Here is an 18,291-nt window from a genome sequence, read left to right on the forward strand (position 1 = left end):
ATACATTGCTAACCGCAGGCAACTGCTAGAAAATGGGGAATCCTTGTCTTTGAGGCTTGTGGGAATGCTGTCAAAGGAAAGCAGCTTAATGCATGAATTGCAAGGTTGTTGTCGTTTCCATATATTTAATCCAGACGATGCAACTACGAAACTAATGTTGGTGATGGAAGGAGATGTTGACAGAGAATGTAGAAACAAAACAAACAATGGCAGAAACGGGAAGTTCTCTTAGTTACAAGGTTTTAATCAACATTCTTCATAAAAGTGTACAATTCAAGACGCTGCACTGCACAGTTGGGCCATGTAAAAAGGATCTAAAATGAGCTAAGGCTGTACACTTGTTTTATACACAACACTGCTGGCCCACACACACACACACCTGCCGTAGTGCTTTCTATTTACATGTTCCGCAAGAGCAGCGTAGCGTCCACTGCGGCTGACTTGGTGTGCATGAAGCCTCTTGTTTTTTTTTCTTTTTACATAGATGTCTCCTATCGCCCATATAGGTCATGTATACCTCGTATTTTGTATGTATTTATATATGTATACATTTTATATATATATATATATTTATAATATGTATAATATGTAACAAGGCTAAGTAGACACATTGCTCTTTGAACCATTTAGATACAAAAAAGGGGAGAAAAAAAACCATGCTTCACCGAAATGGCTGCATTATTTACAGGCACAATAAATAGATTTGCAGAAAAAAATAAAGGCACAACAAAAAAGACCACTGACATCCTGTCCCCTTTTCATCTTTAAATAGTTTACACATACACAATAATAATACACAGCTGAGCTGATAGGAGAGGGAGCACAGGGAGGGAGAGAATTCATATGTACAACATGGCTGACATGTTCTCACACGTCCATCTCGTTTGTTACCTCTTGTAAATATTAATCACAAGGCGAGCATTATATTTATAATCAACATATTTATAGCTCATTGGTTGCACAGTGCGATGCCTTGAGCTCAGTGGCACGTAAATTCATTTCATTTCTCGCCTTTTGGTAAAAACAAAAACAAACAAAGTCTCACTTTCCCTTTTCAATCTCTGTGGCTCCCATGCTGATATGTTTTTACTGCGTTTTTTTTCCCCTCGTTTATCAGTCAATGCGAGGCATGTCGCCCTTTTGTTCAACCTAAGAATTTGTAGCATGCATCACAACGCCAAGGCCGTCTCAAAAAGAGTTATGTCTCACGAAAAATGACAACACATTTTTGCAGCTACCAGCCAAGTCATCATAAGAGGCCAAGAGAAGAAAGGGCTCTAAATTGAGAAAGCTTGCTGCTTAGCTGCTGTTATTGCAGTTTCACCCCATAACCTGTCCGCAATGTGTGAGAGAGAGAGGAAGAAAGAAAAAAGAAAAGCTCAGGCAAAACACCTATCTCACCTATATCCTGTCAGCCACAGCAAGCAAACATGCTATCCCATGCTGCTTACCTAAGTGCTCTCGGTAGTATACATATATTATGTGCATATATTAACAACACAGCTGATGTTTCGAGAAGGCAGCCTCAGAAATGAGCAAAACAAGAACATTTTTTTTTTCCTCTTTCTCCTCCCTGCCGAAAAGGAGGCAGAAACTGCTTTTTTTTACATTTGTACAGGAGATGCTGCATCCTCTGCAAAACTCATGAAAGAGCATGGAAGGACAGAAACACTTAACTGGCAGCCTAGGCAGGTTGGGGAGATTGTGGAGCGAAACAAGAATGCCACCGAATGTAGAGGAAATGTGCAGTGCACGATAATGAGAATCGCTGCGCAAGAGAAGTCAGAACTAAACATGTGCATCGCAGGTGATGTTCCATTCAGCAATGGAAGCAGCTGCCGCCGACTCACTTTTCCCTGAGAGTAGCAACAGAACCATTCACACGCACTGATGCACCGTCCTTGCCAAAAGTAACCAGGCATCAGGTTGCTGTGCAGCGGTGCCCTTACGGCACCGCCGAAGACCAAAAGGTCTCAAAAGGTGAGGACAAGGGTTCTCCTAACCTCACTTGGATTGAAAGTTTAAGGTGTGTGCCATAAGTGATTTGCCACCCACCAAGAAACAAACACCGCTGCTTGTTTACTTTTGGCAAAGACAGCACATCACACAAAGGGCAACAGGTATTGCTTTGATGACTATGGCCCCACCCCCCATGCGTAACACAGCATCACATCGGTAGCCTTCTGAATAGCAGCCAAAGATGGTTTCAGCCAGGTCACATTGCGTCTTTGGCTTTGCAAAAGTTGTCTGGAGGTAAAAAGTGCACGTTTTCCCAATGCATTACCATAAGAACTCTTCTGTGACATAGATTTAAATGACTGTGGATCATGACAAGAGACCTGGTGTATGCTATGCCAAGTATGTTACTCTGCCTTGTACACCTACAAGGAGCTTCTTTCAGAGTGTGTGTGACATGTGGCTGTTCAGCACTGCACAAATACCACAACCAGATATTGCTCTCCAAACCAAACAATGCTTTGTGAAAGAATGCAGAGCGCCTTTGAGAGCAGCACCTCTCAAGACAAATTCAAGCAACAAGGGAAGATGAAAACCACCCATCTTGGCCCCACAATACAAGCTTAATCTCACGTTACAGTTTTGGTTTTTCCAGCACAACATTCGACCCTCTTTAGCACTTTTACCTCAAAATAGCTTCACAAAATGCAACAAGGGCAGTGCATGGCAACTCAAGACTCGAGAAACGGGTTCGCGATGTGAAAGGAGCCAGTGAACAAAGAAAAAAAAAAAGCACAGGTACAGGTTGAGAGATGGAGGATGACAGCATCGATATGGTATATAACAACAACAAACAACGTGCGATGGCAGCGCTCACAAGATGGGGAGAGAAGAAACAAAGGGAAAACACCTTCCCTCCTTGCACCGGCTGTGTCTTCCCACTTTCCCAGAGCTGCGGCTGCACCAACACAGCCCCACTTTTTTGCACCGGGGCACCCACAGCTTTAGATGAGACAGGGCACCAGCTGCCCTTTTCAGAGTAGTGCCTCCACGGCGTGGTAAAGCTTCATCAGGTTCTGAATGTGTAGGGGCAAGCATGACTGCCTGTCGTGACGGTGCGGGTCCAGGGACAGCCACGACAACGTGTTGTAGCCTTCAAGTACATATCTGAAACCAGGGTCAAAGGTCATAGCATCAGCAACGCAAAGGTCCATCAAGGGGAGACACTGGTCTTAATACAAAAATTTTTATTATCAGAGATACTGTAATGAAATTAAGTATGGACATGTATTTCTTCCTCCTGTATTCAAAAATGCAATTAGTTTCAGCTTATCTCAATTAGTTCTCTACTTATGGAAAAATAACTGAAGCTTAATTAGGTAATTTCTTATGGGTCATTAAGACACTTTCCCTCAATATTTCTTGGTTCCGATTAAAATTTAGCAGTAGCCAAAGACCTGCCATGCGGAGCTATGCTACTTATATTGTTATTAAGGTATATCATCATATAAAAATGTTACATTAAGTCGATGCATCACAATTCTGGAATATAATTGGCTGGTATTATTGTTCACAAAATTTGATATGTTCAACTTAGCCACATAAAGATAGCATAGCTCCACAGTTCATTCTTTCTGAATTCAATGGTGTAAAATTTATTACAATTGCACCAAAAAACATAATGAAGAGTTCCGTAAGGCTAGTGACGTTGGCAAAAAACATGAAGCTGAGAAAATCGCATTTAAAGTTTTGACGCTGACTACAGAAAATTTTGGGAGGAATCTTCAACAACAGATTTTATTTAGATGTTCCCTATCTGTTTCCCTACAAGGCAAAACAAATAGTGTCTTATTCCATCCAAGGAAACATTAATAAAAAAAATGTCGAAGGTGCAAGCGTGATGAAGTCGTAAAAAAATGATTTCTGTTAAGTTATCGGTACATTTTTTTAGACAATGGAGTGCAGGGCTAGGGTGTTGAGCTCTAAAGACAATATTTTGAATCCTGAAAACTGTTTTTTGAGAGACCTAGCAGTCCGGAGCCAAGGATATCCGAGCCCCCACCATGGCAAGCAGTTGGGTGGCCCTGAAAAGGACCGTTGGGTGCGATGCTCGGCACATCTCCTACTCTGTCTTTGAAAAGAACCGCCTGGATGTTAGGTAGCACGCTGCCCTGTGCTGCTGGAGAATGTCTTCATAGCAGTCCAGGACTGTAATCTTCAGTTGCTCCCGTTTTGTGCTGCCTTGTCAGTCTCTCTTTCGTATTAGTGCTCTTTAGCTGAGCTCCATTTGCCTTGCGCAAACGCAGGGCGTCTTTTTCTAGGCTTCGGCGAACAAGGCAGCCACCAGCCACATAGCCCAGACTTGCAGTGATGGATTCATTAGTTGCCCTCCTTCCTTGGTTGTAGATGGCAACAGCCTCAGCAGCAGCCCGCCTCACACTTTCCAATGAAGCTTTCCCATTCTTTGAAGCTTGCGTCCAAATGAGAGAGCGTAGGCTCTCACTCGCATTCTGAGTCTTTCCTTCACTGCACCGTGCCAACAGGTTCTCATCGCTAAGCCTTGCAAACACTGGCTCCAGAGCAGCCCCAACACAAGCCGGGAGGGCACTCTTGTGTGGAGGTGGATGTTCACCATTGGCCAAGGCTCTGTTGAACTTGCACCAAGAGTCAGCACCCTCAGGGCACTTGGAGTGGTTCGGGACATCATCTGTAGAAGTCACGTGCAGGAGTGTAGCTTCCACTGCCTTCTTCATGCCTGGAACGTCATTACTGTTGCTCCTCAGGGCATAGCTGTAGTAGTTGGTGACCTTCTTGATCTTTTCCTGCGTCAGCTTGCCTCTTCCGCCAAGAGATTCACCTTGAGCCTTCTTTCTATCAACCAGGTTCCGCAGAGCAGTCCCCATTAGCTTATGAACGTGGTTGATGCAATCCTTCTTGTCAATCTTTATGAATCCGAACACTTTTGCTTCTGACAAAGCATGAAAAGTCCGGCTGTCTCCATCAGAGAGGACGGTCGTGTAGCGCAGACCATACTTGGCCAGAGACCGCTGAAACATGGTCAGCGCAGCCTCCACTTCCATGCGGCCAGAGTTACAATCGATGTTTCGCTGGCACTTGTAGGTGGCGAGCCAGTCACTGTAGCCTTTATCTTGTGGCTGTGGTCCCAAGGCACATCCGAGACAAAAGTTCCGAGTAAACAATGAGGTCGATCACAAGACCAGTGTACAGCTCAACAATGCAGCCCACATTGATGTGAGAGCTACGACCTCTGGTCATCCACGAACCATCAAAAATAATGTCAATGTTCCCAACTGGATTCAAGGATCTCTATAGAGATCCTTGATGACTGCCACACTGGCAGCTTCGCTTGCGGTCGCTGTGCTCTTGCAGGCTTTCACAAAAGTTTTCAGGTGTCCCTGAAAGGTCTTGTGGTGCAGACCTCAGGCGCAAAAGTCTGGCGCAAAAGTCTGCAAGGGTAGTCACGCCTTTGCCTATCGTCTGTATTCCCTTCATGGCCCTCATGTTGACCTCGAAGGGAGTTATGTTGGCAGTTCCACTTACTCGCGGGGAAAAAAAGTGCTTCCTCTCGAAGTTGCAGCTGCCGCAGAGCTAAGCCATACTCCTTGTCTGTTGCCTTGCTCAAAGTCAGACTTCCTGTGCCGCAGGTTCCGTACTTCGCTTGCTCAAGAAAGTTGTTTAAAACTTTCATGCCCACAATCACGAACTCGGTACCAGCATCACCGGTCTGGCACTCCACGCTGACGCCAAGAAGTTCAAACTTGCGCTGGATTGCGACTGACTTTTCCGACAGAGCGGACTTCGTGTGCGCCGATCGCTCAACAAGCTGCGCCTGCTCCGCCGCAGAGTAGTAAACGGCATCGACACGAACCGTACCGTGATCCGGGATGCAATTCGTATAGGAACTCGGTCCCGCAGTGTCGTCAGCGAGCAGCTTGGTTCCCGGCAGATCCAGCGAGTCCGACACCGGCTCTAACGAAGGTCCCGACGACGCGCTTGTGGCCGACGCCTTTGGCTTTTTATTCCACGCCCGTTTCTTACAGCTTCCAAAAGCTCGTTTCGTGCACGGTTTAAGTCGACTGTCTCCCGTCATCTCGATCGCATGGAAAAACTCCCGGCACAAAGCAGAAACGTCGCGTCGAGAAAAAACAAGCGCAAAAGCAGACATGCACAAAGCGGCAGTGACGCTGGTGAACGCAAAAGAGAAAGAAAAAAAAAATGACGCGCCGGTCACGCCAGCCAATGGCAGGCGCGGAAGCGCGCCGTGCGCGAGCCAATCAGCGACCCAGAAACGGTCTTCGGAAAACCGGCCAGGGCAGTCGTTTTGCTTGAGTGACGCCATTTTGAGATATCGCGAATTGTGCAGAAAAAAAAACAGCTTCAAACCAAGCCTAAGATGGCGGCGAACGGTCGGCTGCAGCGTCCGTGGCACGCACGGGAAGTTCGAACAAATTTTGCCTTTTGGGGGGCATTTCGTGGCTGCCATGGTATATGAAAGCATATTTTATCGCATTTCCCGACCAAATTCAGCATTAATAATTTGAGAATAGGTGCTCGAAGGGTCAAACTTTCCAAAAATGAGTTTTGCTAAAAATCGATTTTTTGACCATTTTTGACTGTTCTAAGACCCGCGTCTCCCCTTAAGTAGACACCTGATATGACAAGTATTCAAGCGTGAGCAGAGAAGACAGGGCACTCTATATGTGTGCTTTAAATCTTGTGCACCGAGCATTCAATTTAATTTTTTTCCCTGCATGTACAGTGGAAGCACCAGTGACTTTACAATTAGGTGCCCTTCCACAACCAGCAATCAGAAAATGATACCGCGCTATGCACACAGCTTGACTGGCAGAGAAAACGACGAATGTTCACTCCTTTCTAGAAAAAAAAAAAAATTACATGTAACTGAATAATGTTACCAAAATATAATGCAACAGAATAAGAATTTGGGCTTTATACAGTTGATTCACTCTTGTGCAATGCAAAGCACAATACACCATGTGTGGATGTATAAAGAGCATTACATCTAATCATAAAAATGCACTGTATTGAAAACAGCATAAACTCATTGATACATTTGTAGAAAAATGTGGGGCATATCGAGAAAAACACATTGTCCACACTCATAAGAAAAAAAAAATTAACTGCTGAATGAGGTGCAAAGGCATCTATTTATTCATGTTTTCACTTCATTAAAATGCTGACTAGCATTTCTTGGTTTGAACAGCTCCCTTGGCAGCACGCACAGTATTCAGTACGCATCTGTGTTGTCCTTAGCACGACTGAAACTTTGCAACACATCTGTTTTACAGCAATGGCATGAGCTCTCCAGGTTTGAAAAGCATTCGGCGCTCATTCACTGCAGCGTTCAAGAGGGAGGCCATCATTTACGCCGAAGAAACCAACGACTGCGCGGCGGGCCGCAAGTTCAACGTTTCTGAACGGTTGGCGCGGGAGTGGCGGAAGCAGCGAGACAAAATTTTCGATTGCGACTCCAAGCGAAGAGGTTTCCGCGGGCCGAAGTCGGGACGCTTTCTGGAGCTGGAGGTCAAGCTTGCAGCGTATGTCACCGAAATACGTGATCGGTCCCTTACAGTGACATGCGAAATGATCACGCAACAAGCCCGGGTCTTTGCTGCCGAAGCTGGAATACTCTGAACAAACTTCAAAGCCAGCAGGGCTTGGGCTTCGAAATTTATGAAGAGGGCTGGCTTCTCTCTTCGTCGGCGTACTAGCGTATGCCAGAAGCTGCCTGCTGCTTACGAGGAGAAAGTTCTCGCCTTCCATAGGCACTACCTCAAGCTCCGCGACTCGTGGCGATACCTGCTCGGCCAAATCGGAAATGCGGACCAGACTCCCATCTACTTCGACATGACGAGCAACACAACAGTGAGCGTGAGGGGAGCTCGCGAGGTTAAGCTTCTCACAACAGGAAACGAAACTTCGGTTCACTGTTATGCTATCATGCTTGGCAGATGGCACAAAGCTCCGACCGTACATCGTCGTCAAAAGAATAACTATGCCAAAGTAAATGTTCCCGAAAGGTGTGATTGTGCGAGTGAACGAAAAAGGCTTTATGACGGACGACTTAGTTATTGATTGGTACCGTCGGGTATGGCTTTTGAGGCCAGGGGCATCCCTCAAAAATCGCAATTTGAACCTCCTCATGCTGGACTCATTTCGCGGCCACCTTACCGCGAAAGTGAAGGCAGAGCTCCGAAAAGAAGATACAGATATGCTGGTGATTCCCGCGGTCTGACGGGGCAGCTGCTGCCGCTAGACGTTGGCATTAACAAGCCATTCAAGGACTTGCTCCGGCGTGAGTACAACGAGTGGCTGGCGGCAGAAGGGCGGGAACTTACGCCAACGGGGCGCGTGAAGAGAGCCTCCCTGGCGGCTGTGTGCGGGTGGGTGATTTCCGCTTGGGCGGCCGTTCAACGCGATGTCGTGGTGCGGTCATTTAGGAAGTGCGGGCTTTCCATGGAGGATGATGTGCTGTGGGATTGCAGCGGCGACGACGACGACAGCAGTACCACTGAAGATGACTCAAGTGAGGATGAATAGCCCATCTATGTAATAAATTTTCGTTTTTTAAGCGCTCCACCGGTGTTTTTTTTTTTTTCGGACATGCGATTGGGGGGGGTCGACTTACATTCGCGTCAACTTTTTTTTTTTTTGGACATGCGATTTGGGGGGGTCGACTTACAATCGTGTAAATACAGTAATTGCTGGAGATTTGAGTGTATGAGCTGGGAACGTAAAAACGAAGTTCTAATGTACTCAGATGTCATCCCAGCTATTTTTACTTTCACTTCAAAGATATCTGTGCTCCGAATGAAGTGAGCAGACTGCACCAGGAAAAAAAATTGAAAACACGGACCAGTAGCCAGTAAGCATGTTTCATCAAACATATAGTATTCCGAGCGCTGAACTGCTCTAATAAGAGTACCTTCATCGGAACACTGGATTTAAGCACAAAAACTTAATACACTACTCCAAAAACTGCATAAACGAAACCTAAATAAAGAAAGTAAAAGGTACATAAAAGTGCTTCGCTCACCGTAGCACATCAGTGGTGAGGTTCGAGTCGAGAGGGTGATAGTTTCGCATGTGCGTGTTCCCATGAAGAATATCGTCATGGTTCTGGTGCACGGTGGGGCAGTGCAGTAGCAGGGCACTCTGTCGGAGAGAAACAAACAGGGACACACCATGTGCTGAGAGGCTACAAAATTCAAGCCAGACACCAAGTCCAGGCTATATTTTTTTAATAACTTGTTCCTGCATGTATCACAGCCGAAGCAACATTATTCCATGAAATGATCGCAAGTTATCCTGTGTGAACATAAAAATGCAGTCAAACCTTATTACTATGACCCTCAAATAATGAGATTTTTAGAAGTTGCAAAGTCTCTGCAAATTCTCAAAGCATGAGGTTAGGAAGTGTGGTACAGACTTTCTTACACTACAGTGCAATCCACTGATAACGATATTGAGAAAAACTGGAAAATCTGATCGTTATAACTGATTATCGTTATATCCGGACTGGCAAAAAAAAAAAAAGCAATAAGGACACACCCACGTATTTCCCCATGCATGTAGCCAGCGCCACTGAATCCTGTCAAGGGCGCACGGTGTCTTGGCGCTCTGCCATGTTCACCAAGTTCACCAGTGCCCTCTGTCTTTTTTTACCTGTGTTATCCCTTCACCGTTCTTGCAATTTAAAGCATGAACCAAACAACCTATATTACAGGTCGTCTTCAGTTAGTTTCTTCTACACCGGGCTCATTTCTACCTCTCCTCGCTCTGTTAGGTCGCTGTTTGTACTTTTTGATCTGTGTTGTCCCCATAGTTTTTCCTGTGATCGGAAACATTTATTTTTCCCATCCGCTTTCCAGGAATTTGATCACATGAAGAGGACAAAAGGTTAAACTGATTGTGTACATCAGGTTTGCAGGTGAATTAATCTCAATGGCCTCGCAGTGGGAACTTGAATTTGTATAATGTGTTTCAAATGTATTGAATCATCTTTTGCAGCATGCAAACTTCGTTGCTACATAGTTACAAAAGGTGCACAGCATAACAAAACACATCACTTCAATAGAAACTTCTTGCAACAGTGCATAAACAAAGAAAGGTGAATGATCATCAACTTCATACTTGCACGTAACAGCGTGCGCCCACAACGTACATGTGAACATAATGTGTGAACTAATTTGTCTAACACAAGCTGAAAAAATTGCTGTGACAATCCAAAGGTCCACACATGCAAACTAATCAGCAAAACCACTACACTTGCACACAGCAATCCCCTTTTTTAGAGTCCCTAGAAAGCTTTCCTTCTATTACCACAGCACATGACTAAAAAGTAATTTGAAGAGAGACAACCCGAGGAACACCAGATCACAAGCACACCCTCCCGACTTGTTGCTGGAATTCACACCTTGAGGAAGACGGGGCAGGAGTCCCTGAGGTGGGGGCAGGTAGCCCAGAACCACCGGGGCAAGGGGCCTGTGGGTGCTGTGGACACATAGTAGCCCAAGGCCAGTGGTTGCTGCAGCAGTTGCATCGGTTCTTCCTGAGGCTCCCCACCACCACTTCCAGGGCCCTGTGATCACACGCACAGGAAGAGGCCATGTTGTAGAGAGTTGGCACAGCTTTCACATTTACTCAACTGCAGGTGAAAGATCTCGGGTCCACAGACACAAATCCCACCTACAGAACTGAGTGCCTATCACAAATACCCAGAGCTGGGCTTTACAAAAAAATTTCATGTCCATTACACCCCAAATTCCAGGAAAAGCCCACATAACTGATTATCATTCATGGAATGATCAGATGCATTTCTGCTTGCATTTTAAGAGTATAATTTTGCAACACATTTAGCAAATACGGAATTAGGCCTGTTTGCAACTATCGCTCGTAGCCAAATGATACGAAGTTACTGGAACCTCTTGAAGACTTGTGAACAGACTTCTCTGCACAAAATGATTGCTTCCAAATTTTGTACATCTCAGTTTGGCACTGTAACTCAATTGTGCAACAGCTCTTGTGACCCCAAGAGAAAATATTGCAAAACTGTCGCGTTTAACGTGACAAAGCAACACATCGGCTACGAAGGATCCCCTAGTGGAGGGCTCCAGATTAATTTAGGGCACCCGAGGTTTTTTAATGAGCACTGATATCCCACAGGACCCGAATGTTATTTCGCCTCCATCAAAATACGGCCACTGTGGCCAGGATCAAACCAGTGACCCTGGGATCAGCATCTGAACGCTAAAGCCGGTGAGCCACTGCAGTGGGTCAAATACAAGAGAAGCATATGCAGGCAGTTCTATTTCTCACCCTGAGTGCACTGCCGTGCTGGAAAGGAGACTGTCGCCCACTCGGGCCACCACCCAAAATGCCACCACCTGGGGAGCCCGGCGGTGAGGACCTCCGTGTTGGTGAACAAGGAGCCTCAGGACTGTCTGTCCAGTTGAGAATGTCGTTGAAGTCATTGCCAACAGCTATGTCTTCTGTGAGTGACTTGAAGATCTCATCATCATCGCCCAGTGTAGTCGACAGTGGATCCATGTGGTCCTGCTGAAAGGTGGCCTGCGATGACTGAAAAAGACATGCCAGGGATGCACATCAGGAGGTGCGGTACAGATGTACTTGAATCAATCAGCTCCATAAAAACCATGATAGCTGACCACAAACTCCCATCTATTCATGCAAAATTATGCTTCCTCACCTATATATACTGCATATCACAGTAATTTTTCCTGAAAATTTTTTTCCACCTAGCCTTGTCAAATGAAATGTGAAAATGTTGCGCTTTTTAACATGACAATGAATCAAATGCCATGCACAAAAGCTTAACACCAAAGTTTCCCAGAACACTTATACCCGTGCTACACGGGCGCTTCGAATGCCTTCCAACCGAATGTCATTCGGCTCGACTGCCGAACTTACGCTGCTACACAAAATTTTTCAACGGAGCTCCGCGGAGGCATTTCATATTTTGGAATGCCTTCGAAACGCTAACACAGCCCGAACCGGCCAATAGGTGTGGCCGCCGCCATCGCTTCGCCCCGCCCACAGCCGCGCGTCTGCTTTCGGCTCTGTGGCTACTCATTTTGATACCCGCTGCTCGCTTTTTCCTGCTCTTTGTTTAGCAAATAGCGCGATGAGCATGAAATTTTTCCAGCAGTGCGCCGGTGAGGACGGCCGCACTCATACTGTTGTTTACATCGCTGCCTACGAACAGCTAGCGCTCGTTTTCATGACATAAAACGCATTCTGCGCTTTAGTTCTATTAAATAAGCTGATCTCTTTTGTACCGGTTTCACCCGTGTTTGTTAACGCAATGCGACAATCTGTGGGAGGAAGCGTCGATACGATCGCTCGCCTGAGAAACACTTGACAGCCGGGCTACTGACATCGCCTACGACCGGCACTTGTCGCTAATTCCGACAAGATCAGTAGTTTATTTTAAACTGCTTTGTTCAGAAGTATGATTGGTGAGCATTCGCGGTAATTGAAACAGCATAACTTGTTATCCATAAAATAGCAACGGCGACGACTGCTGCTGACCGTAGTGCTCGGCGGTCTAGGTCACACCGGCGTTTCCCGTTCATCGTATGCGCACCCTGCGATGTGAGCAATAGTTGATTTCTGGTCGCTGTTGTCAAAACTACACTCGTTTATCATTTGCATTCGCTAGAACTTGTGAATTCGCTCTTCACAACCGCCGAATTCACAGACGTAACCGTGCGGACTCACTAGGCCTAGTCGCCGCGGAAGGGAAGGGAGTCACCATCGATTGAAATTAATTTGGCAAGCGCTTATAGCTGGTGAGTGTTCGAGTGTGCACATGTGAAATATACCCGTTAGTTTCGCTTGTTAACAATATGTATAAGGTAGAAGGGCGAATATATTCACACCGTCTGCTCATAAGCGCGTTTTTGCTCAGCCGCCGGCCTGCCGAGGACATGAAGGCTGACCGTCCGCCGTTCGGATTCGTCGGTGTCGTTGGCCTCAAAAACTTGTCCCACTACAATCATATATGCTGCTGTTGACCGTGACAGTGTCGTTGTCGCACTAGTGTGACCACCGCTGCCGTCGTCATCGTACACTAAAAACGAGCTGAGGAAATTTCAAATGCGTTTGGAAAGTGTCGTGTAGCACCGCGGGAGTCCGAGGAGTTCGAATGTCATTCCAAGTCTCGAATGCCATTCGACTCAGATGTCATTCGAACGTGCCCGTGTAGCACAGGTATTAGAGACACTGGTGACTAACCTGTACTCCCTGTCTGCCTGCTACCCATACTGACATATTGCTAAGTTGATCCACTTCAGGTCATTTGGCTAGAGGGGAGGAGGTGTGGAAAATAGGAGACGGCCCCGAAGGGACAGAACGGGAAGACGCTCAACGTGGGGCAACGCGACACCCGCCCTCGCGCCGGGTCTGACCAAGGTCACAAGTGGCTCTCTCTATCTCTCTTTCTCCCGACTGCCCGAGGCCAACCGCTCGAGATGCCTTCTTTTCTCCCCTTCCCACTGTTCCCTTTTGTATTCATGTGTTTTGTGTCAAACTTCGACCCGTGTAAATAAAGTCAGTGTGAAAGTGAAAGCCACCGAGAGAGCGTCGTCTTACGCGCAGTTTGGCTTTAATTAGTGCGGTTCAGTCGTTACTTGCCGGCGTGTCAACGGTCGCAGTTACTAACGTTCAGAAGAAATAACAGGAGGGTCTCAGGAAAAATGTTTCATTACCTTGACGTTTCCAAATTCCCTGAGTTTTCCAGGTTTTCCCTGAGTGCATTTGTAAAATTCTCTGAGTGACACAGTACTTTGTTTTATGCGAAAACAAGCTGACACAAAGCCACCTGATGGTATCACTCTCCAGTAAGCACGTTTACCAATAAAAACAATGATTTAATCCTATTCGGATAGTAAGAAGTAGTGTTTATTTCATTTTAAAAAAAGGGGGAGAGATTAGCAAAATGCGTAACAAATCGAATATCTTCGAAAAAGTGCTAAAACAAACTGCAAATCGAATTGAACATTTTCATATACGAACTAAAAGGAAGATGCATGCGGAAACAAATAGTTTCAAATGCGAGATATTTCTATCTACTGATAGTAACCGCAATGGTGTGGGATGAACTTTAGCGTCACAAGTGCGATTCTCTCTCAGCAAGTCTATTCAGACAAACTGCAGATTATAGAAACCTTAGATTGTAGAAGTGCAAGAGCGACAAACCTCAAAGTAACACTGGAAAGTCAACCTCAAGTTCGTGCACAACGCTTCAGTGTTGTTTCACTGCTTTAGAGAGTTTCATTCGGATGAGGGACACTTGCACCTCGGCATCAACCAACACTGTTTTTTCAGCTCAAGCTCTTTCACAGAAGTGGCGGCACGCTTCCTTTTCCGTTTCTTCCTCAGCGCATCAGCCCTTTCTGCTCTCGTCCTCTCCAGCTCCTCTTCCCACCGTGCATTCACTCCACGGACCATTTCGAGCATCCTCTTGGTCAGCTGAACGTTGGCAACTCCTCCTGCCAACATTACTGCGTCATACATGATTCGCTGGGTGACCAAAGATTGCTCCTTCTGATTTTCAACAAGGCATTCCTTGTTAATAGAGAATCCCCACTCTACAGACGCATTTCCGTGCGAAAGAGACAGAATCACCTTCACAAATGTGAACAGTTCTTTCTTAGAACCACAGATGCCTGCCCAAAGGGCATCCAGCCGATGTGTGCTCCTATTGAAATTTTTCAATGCCACTTGCGTCGAGGCTAGGGAGCATACATGCTTGTAGGACCGCATCGCCTGATCAGCTTCTGTTCCTGTCATCCACTGGTGCTCCGTTAGAACTTCAAGTGCATCATTTAGACGCCATTCCTCGAGATCGGGAATCAGCGCATGCAGGATCCAGAGATGACGATTCCTCACCGGCTCGAACCTCAATGGCGACCTCTCCACAATCTTTTTGGCGCAGTTCTTCACGAAAGTGGCGCAGTCCCTTTTGAACCCTAGGATAGCTGAATCTGAAAGTTTCGGGGCCTTTCGGAGCGCATTCTTCACAGCAAACCCAAGGTCAACCTTGGGCGTCGCAACTACGTTCGCAGTGAGGCCCATGTCCACCTTTATCAACTTCAACGGACTGTCCGCCGCCATTATTACTTCTTTCTTTATTATTCTATTCATTAGTGATCTTAGAAGGTTCTCCAATGCTGCGCCAAGAAATGGAAGCATAGGCGAATTGGTCAGGAACTGAGCCAGGAACGGCTGCAGTTCCTCCGAGATGCCAAGCATAAAGGTTAGCTTTGCAGACAGCAGAGGATCGCGAATGGCCGTTTCAACGACGCAGTAACTGGAACTGGTCAGTCAGTTGTTCTCGTTTCGACACGACTCGACGTACTTTAGGTACGGCAGAATCTCAATACCTCTCGAAATTACACACCGCCACCGCACAGCGCAAAACTTCATAGGTTAAATGTTGCTCCTGGTTATGCGTGCATATTCAGCGCGTCGTGCAGGTACACATTTGAATAAGTTGTACAAAGCACGAATAAATTCCACGAGTTGCCAACCTGTTGCCGCGTGTCTGGTTTTGAAAGCACAGTTCACAACATGAAGGCCACAGCTACCAACTTCGAGAATACGACGGTCGTCGTTGGATTCACAAAGTTCTTGTTTGATCGCACGGAGAAATTTTATATTTACATTTGGCCCATCTATTGTGATCTGAAGAATTTTTGATAGGGAGAGTCCATCTGTGGAAGTTTTAAAAGCGGACACCAATTCTTCCGCCCGCGTGCGCCCCAGAAAGCATGACGTCAAGTAGCGCGTTTTCACGCTCTGCTCTGCATCCAACCAAAAGCGAACAAACACGTCCATTTGCTCTTTTTGTGCAACTTTGTTTAACGGTTCGTCAAACGCCACGATGAAGTGGGGGGCTTGGCTTATTTCTGACATGATGTTCTCCTTGAAAAGTGCGAGGCCATAGACAATAGTATATCCTACCTTGTCTTTGCCAAGCTGCATTTTCTTGGCTGTAGCTGATGATGGGAACATCAAAGGGAACAGAGAAGCCGATGCCGCGGCAGCACGGAGTGATGTGTGCGTCATAACAGCGTTGAGGCACCACATCACTTCAGCATTTATGACCTCTTAAGTCATGCTGAAAGATATCCTTTGCTATACGATCGCGTTGGACGTCTGTCGCAGTAGAAGAAGCACTTGAAGGGTGCACAAAAACTGACGGCACTGGCCCGGCATTGGTCACAACGGCGGTCGGCGGTGTCAAAAATGAGGCTACAGAGGGTGTCCCGGCATTGGTCACAACGGTGGCCGGCGGTGTCAAAAACGAGGCTACAGAGGGTGCCCTGGCTCCGGTAATGGCCAGTCGGTACTTCTTACTTTCAGCGTGACTTGTCACCGCTCTTCTTCCCATGTTGATGAGCGAAAACTGCTTTCTGCATAGCGCACAGTAAGCTGCGTTCGGGTTACTTTCGACGGGCCAATTTCAGGCTACAAACTCGTAATGTTTCGCAATCGTCCAGTCCTGGACGAAAGTGCACTTGAAGGCCGTCATGCTTGACACGTCGCACACAGCTTGCCTGCAGCCCCACAGCAGTCATTAAAGCTAAGTCTGTTCAAAACGGCATAGCTAAGTACAGACAGAATTCGTTGCTTTGCTAGCATCGGCAGATCGCAAAAAGGTGCGAAGCTATTTCCCTTTCTCCCAAAGTTGCGCCGCCTGCATCGCGTGCGTGCACCTCCTGCAGCAGAAATGGACGCTTCCATCAAGGAGATGCGCAGAGAGGAAGAACTCATTTGGGACCATTTCAAGTTCTCACGTTTTCTGCCGCCTTGTTGGAGCTGTCCACCGGAAACACAGGAAAACAAGGGGAGGCCGCTGGCCGTCGAACAGTGCACGTGCGAACCGTAGGAAGCGCGCGCTTGCCGTCGGCTACAGGGCTGGGGAAGCGCAGGAAAGTGTCCGCTTTCGACGTAGTACGCTTCGAAATTGGAAGCGCCCGCCGTAAAGATTTTTGCCGCCTTGCTGGGATGCTCCACTTGACAGCACAATGTTGGAGGCCAGCGGTCGCTGGGGAGAGGACGCGTAACGCCGCACTGGACAGTCCGTGCAATGCCAGTCCGCACTGTTCACACGAGGCAGCACTATAGCGTGTTTAGTTCCTTTTATGTAGAACTGCACCTAATTTTCCCTAGTATAAGCACAAATCCCCCGAGTTTTCCCTGAGTTTTTCGAGATTATCCAAATTCCCTGAGAATTACCGGTTTTCCCAGTTGGTAGACACCCTTAAAAATGAGCTTCAAAACTCTTTAGACATCCCTAAGCTATAAATCCATATGTTTCACAGTTGAGAGTGTGGTCTTGGTTATATCAACACCCCACCGCCCCATAATAAGCTACAGTAATTTTACTCAAAGTACATGAAACGTCATTGATTTGGAAGTGATTTACTTAAAGCCCTAGTTAATTAGAACATTTTTTGCAGTCTCAAAATTTAGAATGGAAAGCATCCATACAATATGAGCAGCCACTTCACAGCTGACCGGATAATTCACCAACTTAGGTCACATCATCTGCGACGTCCACTGTAAGCAAATGCCACACCAAACTTGAAGCAACACTTGCTCTACAAGTTGGCAACCTGATGTTCCCAATTCTAATTTGCTTGCCTACGCACGTCGTGGCTCTGGAAATTTTAGTGGTGCTTGAAGGGGCACCAAAGACAAACTGAAGTCGGTCTATATCAGTTGATTACTGCACTGTAATCACCAACAGGCTGCTACTTTCACTTAGAATGGAGCTTTCATGTGCTGAAAAAGACCATTTAAACCGTGGTGATGCCAAGCACTTTTTTGTTCGCGACTCTCTGAGGCTAGGCTGTGTGAACATCCATCTCAAGTCTGCGATCCCAGAGTCGGTCCCTCATACATTTGATATCATCACAAGGGGACGCTGATGGAAACTGAAGGTGAACTGCTTGATTGGTTACCTCGTTCTAATGACAGACTACTTTTACTGAAAACCACGAGCAACCATGCGCTTGCCAAAGCTCTTTCAGTAAAAGCAGTTATGAGAAAATTACGAACTGTCCACAGTTTTGTTTATTGCAGGGGTCTGCGAATATCCAAGATTTCGATTATGAAATGTTTGTTATTTGGTTCATACCTGATTCGAGAAATTGAGAATTTTCGAAACTTTCAAAATATTCGGCAGCGATCGAATACCGCATCGGCTTTCATAAATCTGACCGTGGCGAAACAACATCTGGGCAAATTACGGCAAGACTAAGT

At 46.4% G+C, this 18,291-nt stretch overlaps 1 protein-coding gene across 2 annotated transcripts in view; it reads right to left on the reverse strand.

Annotated features, from left to right (window-relative positions):
- Positions 1-1,103: 1,103 nt before the first annotated feature.
- The window catches only part of skd (mediator complex subunit skuld), a 92,639-nt gene continuing 75,451 nt past the window's right edge, over positions 1,104-18,291 (reverse strand). For both annotated transcript variants that reach the window (XM_077654376.1, XM_077654375.1), the window contains exons 27-30: positions 11,317-11,577; positions 10,415-10,579; positions 9,035-9,153; positions 1,104-3,123 (exon numbers count right to left, since the gene is read on the reverse strand). In XM_077654376.1, coding sequence (XP_077510502.1) covers positions 2,991-3,123; positions 9,035-9,153; positions 10,415-10,579; positions 11,317-11,577 — 678 coding nt within the window. In that variant the 3' untranslated portion in view covers positions 1,104-2,990. The remainder of the gene's footprint in view (positions 3,124-9,034; positions 9,154-10,414; positions 10,580-11,316; positions 11,578-18,291) is intronic.

The sequence above is a fragment of the Amblyomma americanum genome, chromosome 2 (assembly GCF_052857255.1).
Source record: "Amblyomma americanum isolate KBUSLIRL-KWMA chromosome 2, ASM5285725v1, whole genome shotgun sequence".
In the NCBI taxonomy this organism is placed as follows: domain Eukaryota; kingdom Metazoa; phylum Arthropoda; class Arachnida; order Ixodida; family Ixodidae; genus Amblyomma; species Amblyomma americanum.